Here is a 15,508-nt window from a genome sequence, read left to right on the forward strand (position 1 = left end):
CTTTCTTTCTTTCTTTCTTTCTTTCTTTCTTTCTTTTCTTTCTTTCTTTCTTTCTTTCTTTCTTTCTTTCTTTTCTTTTCTTTTCTTTTCTTTTCTTTCCTCTTTTTTCTTTTCTTTTCTTTTCTTTCTTTCTGTTTTTTTCCCCACCCATATCTTCTGAGAGCCTCCAGGCCACCAGGCTGAGGGCCAGATGTCTGGCCCAGGAGCAAGTTGTGAAGCTCTTCTCAGCTCCCAGAATGTGTCACCGGGTGGGGGTAGGGGGTGGTCATTATGGTCAGCAGAGCTCCTGTCTGGTCCCTGCTTGAATCCCAGCCCTCCCCGTGGCAGCTGAGAGGCAGCCTAGAAGAAGCTGCTCTGAGAGCTGGGTCTTTAAGAATCCTCAGCGGTTTGCCTGTCCTAGGAGGAGGAGGGCAGCTCCAGCGAGACGGAAAATGTGAGGTGGCTGCCGCGGAGGCCTGGGGGGACCGCGGAGCGCCCAGGGATCCCAGCATGCCTCACCAGAGGGGCTGGGCCCGTGTCCCTGGGCTCACTCTCGCACACACAAACACACGTATTCACAGCTCATGCTCAGAGATCCACAGCCATTCACACACATGTCACATATACATCCAGTGACACACATGTGTTGTTGGCTTCCAGAAGCACACCTCCAGATATGTCAGAGAGGTTACACCCTCCAAAGGACACAAACCCATGCAGATACAAAATCTGACTCCTCACACCCACACACTACCGGACACAACAGCCTCACACCATCTAGGAGACCCCTGGCTCAGAAACACACACACACACACATCTTACATACCTAGACATACTTGGCTGTGTCCCAGACGGACACACGGCTTTAAGACACCCTCCGACGTATCGAAGTACACAAACCCACGCAGACTCATTACACACAGGCGCCAGCATCCACGGAAATCCACAGATCCACCCCTGCCAGGCGGGCACAGGCACAAGCTCATCACCAGATACTCGCCCTGTTTCTTCCACAAAGAGCAGCGGCAGCCCTTGCATGCTTACCTGGGGCTCAGACACACACCCGGGAGACACACACAGGCACAAGACACGCAGCCATGGACACATAAGCAGGGACACAAGCAGAGAGCACTCACATGTCAGGCCTGCAGCATTTGCTAACGGAAACCAGAGACCCACAAACCAGGGTACACACACACACACACACACACACACACAGGCTGTGACATTTCACCCACACAGAAACACAGGAAATCCTGGTCCCTGTCCTCTGGAGTGAATGTATACAACCTACTGTGTTCAGCTACTCAACAAGGCTGCTGGGAATAGTGAGGAGTATGGCGGGGGCTTGACGTGTAACCTCCCGGACCTGGCAGGTCACTAAGTCAGGAGAAGCTGCACTGAAGGCCTGCAGGCCCCTGATACCCAGCACTTGGCCCCGGGGCCAGTGGGCTGAAAGAAATGGAGCAATTGTCAGGCCTGCCCACAGGAGAAACACAGCCAGGGGCAACTCCCTTCTAATCTCCTTGGAATTTCCGGCTTGCCCTCATCTACCTCCTCCTCCCTGCTCCCTTTGCTGGGGACTGTGGAGGGCCACGCCGCTCCCATCTTTGAAGGGTGCCCGTTTCTGCCTGGGAAACAATGAAGGAGGCCAGGATAGAGGAGGTTGGAGGAGATGTGGGTACTCAGAAGAAGAGGGACCTGGAAGACTTCCTGGAGGAGGAGGCATTAGAGCTGAGGAGTTAGCCTTGAGTGGCTGCCTCTGTGCCCAGCTGCTGGAATGGTGCCGGCACATCATAGGGACTCAGCAAATGTTTGTCGTGTGATTGAATGAAAGGCAGGTGGTCTACAGGCTTAAAATAGAAGAGCTGGAGGGAATAGTGGGTGTGGGCAGTGGTGAGGGAGAGGCTGGGAAGGGGGGGTGGGCCTGCTTGGGAAGGGCATGGAATGGTGAGGCGCTGTGAACACCTTGTTGGGAGGGGGCCATACAGCAAGGCTAGGAGCTGCCCCCTTAGTGTGTATCGGTAGGGCCAGGCACAAGGCAAAGGAGCCCAGGGTGGCAGGGAAGGAAGGCTCTGATCTCATGGACAAATTCCATCTTTGGGGTCAGGTCTAAGGCCAAACCTTGCTTTGTTACCTCTTCCCTGTGCATGATCTCCATGTGAAAATCCCATCATCAAGCCTCAGTCTTCTGTCTGTAAAATGGGAAGCTAATCCCTTTTTGCAGGGCACTTGGGAGGATTAGCGTTCAGGTACGTGGCACATCCAGTAGCATCCTGGGCACAGAGGAAGGGAAGGAGCCCCACATCCTGTGTAGCCTCCGGGGGAGAGGGAGTTCCCCCGGGCGGGGGGCAGGGGGCGCTGGGCTAAGCTCCAGGCAGGGCCCTGGCCAGCAGCCAAGGTTATTACTAAGGTCATTCCCCTCGTAGCCCATACATATGACCTCATCTGCAGTCATATTCTTGCCCTCTGGTGCCAGAAGGAACTTGGTGCTGGGGTGGGGAAAGAGCCAGAGACTCCAGGGTGTTCTGGGACAGGCTGACTCTGGCTTTTCTGGAGGCCCACAGGTCAGCACGGAGTCTGCATTCTGAGCAGGTAGCGCTGGCCTCCTCGAGGAATGGCCGGTAGTCAGATAAGGAGGAAGCGGCAGGCCAGCTTTGCCCTTCTCTGGGGCCCACGGTGCTTAGAGCACTGTGGTCTAGAGCCAAGCCAACCTCAGCTTGAATCCTGGCTTTGCCTTTTCCTCTATGAGCCTCTCCTTTAGGAGGCTCCTCATCTGTAAATTAGGGATGCTGACAGTGCTTGGCCTCCAGGGTCGCTGTGAGCATAAAATAGGAGGAAGCACGCAGGTAAGGATTAGTGGGGGCCTGGCTCAGTGCAGGGGCTCAACAGCTGTCCACCCTCATCCCTTATTGGCAGTCTCAGGTCTGACTGCCTGTGAGCCCTGCGTCCTTGACAGTAGAGGTTGTGCCTGACTCCGGGTGTGGGTCTTGGCATGGAGCCAGGGCCTGGGAGGTGTGCGTGGAGCTGAATTGCATCGTGGGGATCCCCAAACACACTTCTCCCTGGGTGTCCCGCCTCTCCCTCCTACCCCCTGTCAGTCTTCTCCAAAAGGCCAGTGCTGCAGACTCTGCAACCTAGGGATACCCTTTTGCTGGTGGAGGGCGCCTTTGGGGTCTCTCATGCTAAGACCAAGGTGAATCATCTCCTCTTGCCTGGGCCACAGAGAGAAGCACAGGCTCCAGGGGAAAATAGTCTGGGATCCCACAGCTAGGCCAGCCCAGTGAAGCAGGTTTATGCTGGTTTGCCCCAGATCTGCTCGGGATCTTCTGGGTCAATTGCATCAGCCTCTTCCCTCCTTGGCCTTGGCCAAGTGCCCGGGCAGCCTGTGTGGTTCTGCCTCCCTCAGCCTCACCTCATCCCCGTTCCACGCAAGCTCCCTTGTGTTCCTCACACCCGGGCCTCAGTCCCCTTGCTCTTCCCACCTGCGGGGCCTTGGTGCTTGCAGTTCCCTTCCCTTTCCCTTGGTTTCCTCCTCCTCATCCCTGAGTTCAGCTGCAGGCCTGGCTCCTGTGTTAGACAACCAGTAACTTTCTGTGGGCTCCTCGGGGACGTTTACCTCAATGGTAATTAGATTCTTAATTGGGTAATTACAGGTTGCACGTCAGTCCCTCCCCCATGTGTTCTGCCTTACCTGGGGGGGACCTAGCCCCTTCCTTTTACACAGGCTTACACTGAGGCTCAGAGAGGTTAAAGGGCTCGGCAGAGCTTACACAGCCTGGAGATGGCAAGAGACAGAAGGACGGGCGGTCCGGTGGTGCTCTTTGCAGGGCCCCGGGCAGGGGGTGGCACAAGCAAAGCCTCCGAGGTGTGAGATGCTGGGATGTGCTGGAGCCACTCCCTCACCTCTCCAGCTTCACTCTCCCTCCCCAGAGACCTCTGAGCCCTGTCCTCTCCCTGCTCAGAGATCTGGCTGCAGCCCAGGGGCCATTTGGCAGATGTTTTCAACACATCCAGATCCAAATGCTGCCTTCCTTCCTGTTCCCACAGAAAGGATGAGAGGGACACCGTCAGGCACGCCCACTGTGAGCACACCGCCCCCTCCCCCCGAGGCTGTGGGGGCCGCGGATGTCTCCCTGTTCTGTTGGGGGAGGCCTGGAATGGGCCAGTGGCAAGCCAGACCTGGCCTTGGTGGGCAGTGCTCTCTGGGTGTCTTCTCACCCCAAACACAGGCATGCACGCACGCACACGTGTCTGGTCTCAGGCGCAGAGCGGTGCCAGATGTGGGAGGCACACTCCAGATTGGCTGTGGAGCCTTTGTCTCCTTGAGCCTCTGTTTGCTTATTGGTAAAATGGGTATGAAATATTAGCACCGGCCTCAGGAGGCCTGTGATTGAGCATGGGATAACGGACATTCATGCTGCGTTCGGCCAGGTGTCTGGCACTTGGTAAACCCTTGTAAATATTAGCTCTTGTCCCATTATAGAGACTGTCTAGTGTAGTTGACAAGAGCTCAAACGACTTGAATCCTGGCTGTGCCCCGAGCGTGTGACCTTGAGCAACATTGTTGACCTTTCTGATCTTGGTTCCTCACCGGTCAGTTGGGGGTGGCAGGGGATACAGTGAGGCAGCGGGTGCTGCCCGCTCAGTGCCTGGCCCAGAGAGAGCACTCTTGCCTGTTAGCATTTATTGGCGTTGGAGGGGCCAGTCCAAGACCCTTGTCTTCCCTCATGACCTTGTGGGTCGCTGGGACCAGGTAGCCTCCGTGCCAGCTAGAGCAGGGGCATTGTGGGGCATGGCCATACCTGGCTGGGTGTCCTGGCCCTCCTCTAGGGACCTTTGTCCCTGACTGTCCCCAAACCAGAGCCCAACTTTCACCCAAGGAGGCTAAGCTGGATTGAGCTCTGGGCTGGGAGGCAGGAGCCCAGAGTCCGTCTCTGCTTGACTCTGGATCTTCTGGGGAGGCCACGCGATTGTCCCTAATCCCTCTCTGGGCCCTAGTGTCCCTGCCGCTTCTGTCCCCACCCCCCACCCCTTGCTACTCCTGGAGTCTTTGCTTTTGAGTGGGGAGGGAAGTGGAGCTTTGCGGAACCTGTGCCTTCCTTGGGGTCCAACTGCAATGATCTCATCTGGAGACTTGACAGACCTGGGGGATGGACAGAAGGGATAGCAGATGGCTGCCCTAGCCTCTCGGGGGCCTGGCATGCCGCCTCTGTGGCCACTGTTGGCCCACCCTGCAGGTCAGCCCTTCCGGGCTGGGGTGAGTGCCCCAGGCCAGAGCCAGGGTGGCAGATGGGCAGGCAGCCTGGGGTTAGCCGGAGGGAGGGACCGTGGTGGCCAGGGCGGTGTGAGAACGGGAGGGCCAGGCAAAGGCTCCTGTCCCTCCCTGGAATGGTTGCTGTCCCACAGACAGAAAGTTTTGGGTCCTGCAGCTCAGCTCTGTCATTCTTCCTGGATCTGTCTGCTTATCGCCAGGTCAGGTCCCTGGAACCTGGGGAGGAGGTGACATATTTGGGAATGCAGCCTAGGGGTTGAGAGGCCAGGATTTGAGGCCCACCACTAGGCTCCGAGGCCTCCATGGGCATTGGCTTCACAGAATCACAAAATTAGATTTAAACACAGCAGCACTGACTGGAGGTGGTTTTCTGCAGGGGAGTGGAACAGGATAGGAATCTTCCTCTCTTAGGACCCCTTTATTAATTGGGCAGCTTTTTATTGAGTTGATCCTTTGTGTGCCAGGCACTGGGCTAGGCTCTGTCCTTCTGAAGCTCACATCTTAGTGGTAGATACTGACATTCCATAAGCAAACAGATCAATAAGTAAAATAATTAACATCACAGATAAGCCTGTGACACGTCCCATGAAAGAAACAGGTTTGAGATGGACACAGTGGGCCTAGAGGGGTCTGGAAGACTTCTCTGAAGAGGAGGCATTTACATGGGGGCTTCGAGCACGAGGGGAGCCAGGAGCGCAGAGATGCGGGGAGGTAAAGAAGGGGAGGTGGGCAGGGGTCGGGCTTTTGTGTTGCTGTTAGGTCAGGTGATTTACATACGGTAAAGGGAGTTTCGCAGATGCATACAATTCTGTAACCACCACCACAGTCGAGATGTGGAACGGTCCCAAAAACTCCTCCTGGGCCCCTTTCTAGTCAATTCCTCCTCCCCCAGCTTCTGACAACCCCTCATCTGTTTTCTGTCTCTACAGTCTCGCTTTTTCCAAAATGTCATAGAAAGGGAATCCTCCAGTGGCCTGCTGAGTCTGGCTTCCTTCACCCGGCAAAATGCATTTGCGCCTGGGCCACGGTGTTGAGGGTCTTCTTCATTGCTGAGTAGTATTCCCTCATGTGGAGGTGCCGCTGTGTCTCCATCCACCAGCTGAGGGACGTTTGGGTCGTTTCCAGATTTTGGTGATCATTGGAGAGTTTTAAACAGGGGAGTAACGTGGTTAAAAAAACAACACCACTCCATGTACTAAGTGGAGAACAAATTAGTGGGGAGAAAACTGGCCATCCCGAGGGTTAAGTTCAATGATTTGGTGATGAATCTGGCTCACTATAGAGACTCAGTAATTGTTCATATAAAAAGGCTGTGCCTGGGGCAGCCAGGGAGGCTTCTTGGTGGAGGTGGCATTTGAGGTGGAGGGGTGAGGAGGTGGGAGACATACAGAGTGGAAGGAGGCCCAGGCAGTACAGAGTCCCTGTGGGAGCTAGTGGGGCTGAGACACACACCCTGCGCCGGACTGAGCTTTGGTGTACGAGGGCGGTCTGCGGGGCTCACATCCGAGCTCCCTGGGGTGCTGGGTGAACAGGCATCCACCCTAGCCTTATGGGGGCTGACTCTCTTGGGTGGGAGGTAGCTGGGGGATCTCTGCTCTGGTATAGTTTCTTCTTTGGTAGCTGGTAAGAGGTGACATCCTCCTGCCTTCAGGAACCTTCTGTCTCCTTGGTCCCCTCCCTGCTCCCTCAGGGCTGGCTGGCAGGTGTTACTGGGGTTCACACCAGCCACTTGCTGTGTTTCTGCAGAGGGGCCTCGGGTTTGGTCACTTTCATCTCTGGTCCTGCAGGTCAGGAGACCTTCTCACCGTCTACTCCTCCAGACCAATTCCATCAGACTCATGCATCTGGAGTCATTGTCACATGCAAGTGTTCCAGTGGGCCCCAAACCTAAACTCCCCCCCTTCTGTCCTCACTGTACAAAGATTCATCATCTTATATGTCTGTGTGTTTCTTGCAGAAAGGATTCTTTCCTGCAGCATTTAAAATGTGGCTTGATGGGGCGCCTGGGTGGCTCAGTGGGTTAAGCATCTGACTTCGGCTCAGGTCATGATCCCAGGGTCCTGGGATCGAGCCCTATATCAGGCTCCAGGCTCAGTGGGGAGTCTGCTTCTCCCTCTCCCTCGGCCCCTCCCCCCCACTTGTGCGCGCGCGCTCTCTCTCTCTCAAATGAGTAAATAAAATGTTAACAAAAATAAATAAAATGTGGCTTGAAAGTGGAGCTCTGCTTCTCTAGCTTTGTGCCCCGATGGAGAAGAGAGAGGGTCGGGGGTGGGGACCCAGACCCCACAGAGAGGGCAGCTCCGGAAGGAACACAGGCTCCCTCTTATTTTGTGCAGTGGACGCTCTCTGCTGAAAATAATTCTCAGAATAATGTTTTAAAATGTTTCAAACACAAAGGAAACCAAGTATATTGAAATGTAGTTATCAAACCGTATTTCTGAGTTATAATATAGTAATATATGTGTTTATTAACTCATCAGATCTGGTGACTAGTATGATTTCAAAGTACTGATGAGTGTAAACACCATGTTGACATTTCTGCAGCTCTTCCGTGGCGTGAAAATATCTGTGGTTTCTCTTGGTGCCAAACCCACGAGTACCGCTGATACACCTGTGACCTGTCCAGGATAGAAGGAAATGTTAATTCTTAGAGCTTGGGGAAAATACAGACACGCTTTTTTTTTTTTTTTCTCCTTCCCATCTACGTTCATGGGCTCCCTGAATTTTGATGCAGACGGAAGAGTCTGATGTCTGCAATCTGAGTCCTGCTTGGAGGTCTCTCTGTGTGACTTTGGGCACAGTCCACCTTCCCTGTGTTCCCTCTGCAGTTCTTCATCTCTAGAACAGAGGTGGTGATTCCGCTCCTGCCTGTCCATGGGGTTTCTGTGACGACCCATGAGATGATTCAGATGGAAAGTCTTCGTGAACTGTGAAGCCCCGCGCTGCCAGGCAAGGTCTCACCATTATTAGCGGTAGTCTGAGCTCATGTTTGGTCCTCTGGCCCAGAATGGACTAAGAGACTCTTCCTGGCCAATTCCCCCGGGATTCCTGGGAACTGATGCATTTCGGGAAGCGGGTCTGCCTCTGAGATGCTGCTTCCTGCAGGCTGGACCTCATGGATCGTTGGGAGGGTGTGTAGGGGGGATGGACAGAGATGCACTTTGTGGGCAGGGAGTGGGTGGGTAAGCAGGAGTTCCCTGGGTAGAGAGACCCTGTCCAGGCGCTCCCTGACTCTTTGCAGCTGGCCTGGGGCTGGGATCTGGAGAGCCTGCCCACCCTGGTCTGTGGGGAGAGACTGGACGGGAGAGACTGGACGAGGCAGAAGCCACGCTCATCCTTCCCGGTCATTCATCCACCTGTAGACAGTGACGAGGGCCGGTCCTGGGGAGTGCTGGGGCCAGACACGAGTCTGACCTGGTGCCTACCCTGCTCCCAGGTCTTGAGGAAGACAGACTTGAAAATAGGCAAATGCAACCTGAACTTGTTGTTAGCAGAGAAGAATGGAGTTCAGAGAGTGTGGTTTGGGGGAGGAGGGAATACTCTGGAAGGATGACATAAATTAGGAGTTAGCCTGGCAAAGGCCATTCCAGTGGAGGGACTAGCCCAAGCCAACCTGGGAGTAGAACACGGTTAAGGGCCTTCCTGGATTCCAGCTCCACCGCTCTCTTGCTTGAGCAGCTCTGGGAAACTTGTGAGCCTCAGTTTCCTTGTCTGCAAAAAGGGAACATTTTCAGTACCTACCTCACAGGGTTGGGAAGAGGATCAGATTATTGTGCATGACTGGAAATTATATCAGACTGATGAATCACTGACCTCTACCTCCGAAACTAACAACATTATATGTTAATTAATTTAATTTAAATTTAAAAAAAAAAGAAAGATTATTGGGCACGTATGTGCTTGGGCTGCAGCCTGGTCATTTGTGAGCCTCCTGATAGGTAGTAGTGTTTTTTTTGTTTTTGTTTTTGTTTTCTTAAAATTTTTCTTATTTTTTTATATTTTATTTCTTTAAGATTTTATTTATTTGACAGAGAGAGAGACTGCGAGAGCAGGAACACAAGCAGGAGTGGGAGAGGGAGAAGCAGGCTTCCCGCCAAGCAGGGAGCCCGATGTGGCAGACGCCCAACCGACTGAGCCACCCAGGCACCCCAAGATTTTACTTTTTATTTTTTTTAAGGATTTTATTTATTTATTTGAGAGAGAGAGAATGAGAGACAGAGAGCATGAGAAGAAGACTCCCTGCTGAGCAGGGAGCCCAGTGTAGGACTCGATCCCGGGACTCCAGGATCATGACCTGGGCCGAAGGCAGTCGCTTAACCGACTGAGCCACCCAGGCGCCCCCCAAGATTTTATTTTTAACTAACCTCTACACCCGACGTGGGGCTCAAGCTCAGGACCCTGAGATCGAGTCGCATGCCCTGCTGACTGAGTCAGCCAGGTGCCCTGTGATATCTGGATGTGGGGGGCAGAGGATGCAGGGGCAGGGGTGGGGGGGATATGGGGGGGGCAGAAACAGGGAGGAGACCCAGGACAGTTTGGATTCCAAGGTAAGGGACTGGACCTATTGCAGAAGCCAGGGGGAAAGAGTGGAGGAGACAGAAAGTGACCTTTTTTTTTTCAGGTTATCTCCGATAAACAGGAATGACCTCTGTAATCAGAGCAAAATAAACATTTTCAATGAAGACTGCTCTGGCAGTAGGCAGAGTGCCCCCGTTCCTATTCTCTATCCCTGCCCGCACCCCCCTTCTCCGTCCATGTTAAGTAATCAGGGTCAGCTTCAAGGGGAAGAGACGGTCAGCTTGAAGGAGTGGCAGAGGAGAGGGAGGGCTGTCGAGGGGCTGGCAGACCATGCCTGGTCTGAGCACCTTTCCCCGGCTTCTTTAGGCTGGACTTTCTGACTGTGGGATTGAGAATCAGGGCCCCCAGGCTCTGGGGTGGGCACTGCTGGCCTTTTCCTATCTGCAGGGGAGAGTGAGGTTTGGGGTTCCCCTGCCGATGTTGGGGGTTCTCCAACAACCTTGCTGTGTAGCCACTGGGCCTGTGGAGTCCAGTGGAGTTTGTACCCTCCCTCCCACTTGCACACGGTTGGGGGGTCTGGGAGGGAGGAGAGGAGCAACAAGGGCCCTGAGCTGTCTGTGAAGGAGCCGAGAAGGCCGGGCTCCCCTCCCTCTCTCGAAGCTCTGTCCGTTGGGTCAGACTGTCACCGGAGGGCTTTTTAGGGCCAGGGGCTGGACTGGAGGACTGAGCAGCCCTGGGCGATTCGGAGGCTCAGTGAGGTCTAAGAACCTCTGGAGTGATGGGGCACCTGGGTGGCTCAGTCGTTAAGCGTCTGCCTTCGGCTCAGGTCATGGTCCCAGGGTCCTGGGATCGAGCCCAGCATCGGGCTCCCTGCTCCTCGGGAAGCCTGCTTCTCCCTCTCCCACTCCCCCTGCTTGTGTTCCCTCTCTTGCTGTGTCTCTCTCTGTCAAATAAATAAATAAAATCTTTAAAAAAAAAAAAAAAAAAGAAGACCCTCTGGAGTGAAGCAAGGGCCTGCCCCCCAGGGTCCTGTCCCAAGGGCCTAGCAGCCCCTTTCCCTGACCCCACCTCAGGCCCTGCCCGAGCCCCGCATTCACCAGCCCCTGCTGCCCGTGTCCCAGCCGACCCGGCCCGTGTGGGCCACAAGCCTGCCTTTGTGGACTCGCCCTCCTGCCTGGGCCGTGCCAGGAAGGGCTGACCCGCATTCTGGTTTGCAGCTGGGACAAGCCCCCATGGGCTTGGGCCCCCCTCCTTAGCCCCATGGGGAGATGGAGCTGGCATGAATGCAACATCCTGCATTTTTTAGAAACTGACTGTGGTCCAGGGCAGGCCCTGGGGAGCCAGCTGCTCATGTGAGAAAGATCATTGATTCATTCACTTGTTCAATAGATGCTTGTTGAGGCTCTGCTCCTGTGTCAGGCCCTGGTCTTGTGGTCCTGCCACAGATGGCTCTTGCCCTTTTAGGAAAAAGACTGGAAGGAAACCCCCTGCCTTAGAGTCACTTGGGGGGCCCACTCCCAGAGTTTCTGATTCAGTGGGTCTCAGTTGAGGCATGAGAATTTCTGACAAGTTCCCCAGTGATGGTTATATGCTGCTGGTCCAGGGACCACAGTTCGAGAGCCAGTGTGACTTAGGACCAGGGGGAGGAATTATGAGTGATTTAGGTTTCTGTACTTTCAAAACTGTTTCTGTGATCATGGTTTACTATTATAAATAGAAAAATCAGTTATTTAAAAGTTAACAAAATAAATGGTCCCCCCAGATTGACTCCAGTGCTCTGGATGTGGTCCTGTGTTGAGTGATGTCACCTCCCATGACTTAAATGTCATACATCTATTAATGTAGCCCAACAGTATGAGCTTTAATGTTCTCTGCCCTTCCCCTTGGTTCACGCTGAGCTTCAGGCCACTTAGACCTCCATATCCTCCCCATCACCTGTCAGCGTGACTGCAGTGAGAATAAGTGAGATGTTAGGAAATAGCAGGGTGGGGATTTGAACACAGGCTCATCTGGAGGCTGGCTTACTTTGGGTTTAGCTGACTGGGCCATACTTCCTGAGTGCCATTTCCTTTATGCTTCCTTAATCCACCAGCTGAAATGGAGTGTGGACCCCTCACTTCCTCATTTCTTTTGACCGGTGTGATCATTGATTGCCCCACTTCCTCTTTTTCCACTTTTAGTTCTGTCCACTGGGCATGGTGGCAGTGAGTCTGTGTGTATATTGGGATGGAGGTGGAGACGGGGTCCTGGTGAGGTAACCCTTCCTCTGAGCTGGTGTAGGCAGAATCATCCACTTTGGGGGTTGCCGCTGAAGCCATCCCTAGAGGAGGTGCCGTGGTGGCAAGTGGGGATTTAGTCCTTGGGTTGACGGTGGGAACGGGGCAGTATGTCATTGGGAGAAACAGATCCTTGCCCCCTCAGTCTTCCTCTCCTGAGTTCAGGACCAGGCGAACAGTAGTCTGCAGGAGTCAGACGAATGAGCTTTCACATTAAGAACTGGCCTGCTTCCTAACCCAGCTCCTGAATTAAACTGACCCACCCTGTCTCCAGGGGGCACTGGACAACCTCAGGCCATGCCCCCAGAGGGAGCCACCCAATTTCTCTGGGGAAAGGAAGGCACAGAGGGGCTGGTGAACACACTCTGCATTGTGGCCCCTCTCTAGGGCCCGCAGAGTTGTTTTTTTTTTTTTGCTTCTTGGACCCACCTCCCTGCCCCCATCAGCACCACCCTTGGGTGCTTTCTCTGGCTCCTCAGGGATGCCTTTGGCAGATCATTCCTCCCCTGTGACTTAGTTTCTCTTCTTATTTATTTTTATTTTTTGTAAAGCTTTATTTTTTATTTAGTTGCCAGAGAGAGAGAGAGAGAGAGAGACCACGAGCAGGGGGATTGGCAGGCAGAGGGAGGAGCAGACTCCCCGCTGAGCAAGGAGCCCGATGCAGGACTCAATCCCAGGACTTCAGGATCATGACCTGAGCCGAAGGCAGACACTCAACCAACTGAGCCACTCAGGCGTCCCTCAGTTTCTCTTTTTAGTATACCATCTTATTTAATTCATTCAGTCATACTAAGAGTAGATATTATTTCTATTTGTGACTCAGTTTTCACATTTGTTATTAGATATAATAATTATCCGTTTCTCCTGCTGGGTTCCTCACTCACCCCCTTACACTCTGTCTGTCTAATGATTGTTTCAGGTTGGTATGTCTTTTTTGTGGTTGTTTATCTAACTGCACATGGTACACTCATTTAGTTAATGTTTGTTGGGAGTCTGTGGGGTGCTAGGCCAATGCTGGGTGTGGGGATACAGCAGGGATCTGGGTAGACGTGGGGTAGTGCCCCAGACACACTCTCAGAGGGGAGACAAACTCTTAAATAGAAAATTCAGACATGCTCATGGTGACAAAGGGGAAGTAAGGGACATTTGGGAGCTGGTGACAGAGGTGGTCAGGAGCTGCCCTGAGGAAGTGAGGTCATCCCCCAACATCCTCCACTTAAAACCCAAACCCTAACTTCTTCTTGGCCCTTTAAGGCCCTGGATGGCCGATCCCTGTCTGTTTCCCGGCCTTAGCCCACCCTCCTCTAGCTACCCTGGCCACCTTGCTATATTCCGACACACTGGGCTCTGTCCTGCCTATCAGCCTTTGCACACACTGGACCCTCTGCCTAGAGGCATCTCTCCCTGGCTGGCTGTCTGCACGGCTGTTCCTTCTTCCCTCAGCTCAGATGTCCCTTCTTTGGAGATGGCCACCCTGACCATGTCCTGGGACACAGCCTTTCCCTAGTGCTGTAGCATGTTACCTAGGTGTGGGGTTTTTTTTCTTGCCATTTATTTGGATTTTTTAATTTGTTGGTTTATCATGTGTCTCCCTAGTGAGATCTGGGGCTCCGTGCAGAAGATACAGAAGGGGCCCCATCAGTCTTGGTCAGTACTGTCCCTTCCCACCCCCCGTGCTTGGCACAGGGCCTGGCACAGAGTTGGTGCCCGTAAATGCTTGTTCAATGAGCCTGTCCTGCTTCCCCAGAGCAGTTAGTTTCCCTATTGCTCTTGCGACAGATCACCACAAATCGACTGGCTTAAAACAATCCCAGATTATTATCTTAGCATTCTGGAGGTTAGAAGTCTGAAAATCGAGGTGTTGGCAGGGCTACGTTGGTGAGGCCACATGGCGGGGCTCTGGGGGAGGATCGACTCCGTTTTCCAGCTTCTGGACGCAGCCTGTATTCTCCACTTTGTGACCCTTCCTCCATCTTCAGTGCGTGTCCTTCTGACCTCTGCTCTGTCACATCATCCTACTTTGATCCTCTTGCCTCCCTCTTACAAGAACCCATGTCATTACGTGGGGCTGCCCAGAGAGAATACAGGAAAGTCTCCCAATCTCGGGATCCTTAACTTAATCTCCATCGCAAAGTCCCTTTTGCCGCATAAGGTAACATATTCACGGGTTCTGAGAACGATGACATGGGTGTCTTTGGGGGGCTGTTATTCAGCCTAGGAGAGTGTTGGGTGTGGCCTGCATTCAGAGCCTCAGGCCACGGCCACAGGGCCCGGTGGTGACCTGACTGCCCTGTCCCCCTGCAGGACGAGATCGAGGAGCTGCGGGCCGAGATGCTGGAGATGCGGGATGTCTACATGGAGGAGGACGTGTACCAGCTGCAGGAGCTACGGCAGCAGCTGGACCAGGCCAGCAAGACCTGCCGCATCCTGCAGTACCGGCTGCGCAAGGCCGAGCGCCGCAGCCTCCGAGCCGCGCAGACAGGCCAGGTGGATGGGGAGCTCATCCGTGGGCTGGAGCAGGACGTCAAGGTAAGCACCAGGCCTCCCCCCGCAAGCCCCGGTCAAGCCCAGGTCAGCTCACTCCTTGTGTGTCCTTGAGCAAGTTACTCCACCTCTCTGGGCCTCAGCTTCCTCATCTGTAAAGTGGGGATCCCTGGTGAACTGACAGGGGTGCCCCAAGGTAATATCATAAATAGGAATCCTACTCAAAACAGCCACTCTGACTATCAACCATGTGCTGGGCTCTGAGTTGTCCCTGCACCGTCTGGGGAGGGTTCTTTGGGTTTTTAAAAATTTTTTTTATTTTATCTTATTTTTAAGTAGGCCAATGCAGGGCTTGAACTCACAACCCTGAGATCAAGAGCTGAGCTGAGCTCAAGAGTTGTAGGCTTAAGGGGGCTGGAGCCACCCAGGCGCCCCTGTGGAGGCTTCTTTATTGTGCTAAGGAGCATAGTGAAGGCCTGGAGTTGGATAGGGCTGGTTTAAATCTGGATTCCAAAGTGCCCTAATTTTGAGATTTTGAGCAAGTCACCTAAGTTTCAGTTTCTTCATCTGTAAAATGGGTATCACAGCAGCCCCTGCCTTGCACGGTTCTCTGAGGGTTAGAAGAGAGAATACAGGGAAGATGTCACTGTAAACCCTCAAAAATGTTAGCTGTTACTAGTCCCATTTTCTAGATGAGGAAAGTGAGCCTCAGAGAAAGGACGGACATGTCCAAGGTCACATGACACTCAGTGTGTAGTGGTTACAGTGCAGGCTTATCAGCCTCCTGTGCCTGGCCTGGCCTCCCTCCCTGCTGATGGGCTGGAAGCTGGCAGGAGGGCCCTACCGGAAGAGCCGACCCCCTGCCTGTCTGTGTGTCCAGCCCCCGGCTCTCAGAACTCAGCCCAGTGTGAGCAGGGGGTGTAGGAGCTGGGGGCGGGGGTGCAGCCTGGGGGCCCTAGGGGCTCTTCCTGCAGGG

General features: G+C 53.8%; 1 protein-coding gene across 5 annotated transcripts in view; it reads left to right on the top strand.

The window, feature by feature from the left end:
* MTCL2 (microtubule crosslinking factor 2) overlaps nt 1-15,508 on the top strand; it is a 68,626-nt gene that overhangs the window by 6,214 nt on the left and 46,904 nt on the right. For all 5 annotated transcript variants that reach the window (XR_012374709.1, XM_073880464.1, XM_073880466.1 and 2 more), the window contains exon 2: nt 14,353-14,577. Coding sequence is in view for 4 of the 5 variants with exons in the window: in XM_073880464.1 (XP_073736565.1) it covers nt 14,353-14,577 (225 nt within the window). In the remaining variant the exon portion in view is untranslated. The remainder of the gene's footprint in view (nt 1-14,352; nt 14,578-15,508) is intronic.

Source organism: Callorhinus ursinus, unplaced genomic scaffold (assembly GCF_003265705.2).
Source record: "Callorhinus ursinus isolate GAN/ISIS: 27379988/994484 unplaced genomic scaffold, GSC_fseal_2.0 scaffold38, whole genome shotgun sequence".
In the NCBI taxonomy this organism is placed as follows: Eukaryota; Metazoa; Chordata; class Mammalia; order Carnivora; family Otariidae; genus Callorhinus; species Callorhinus ursinus.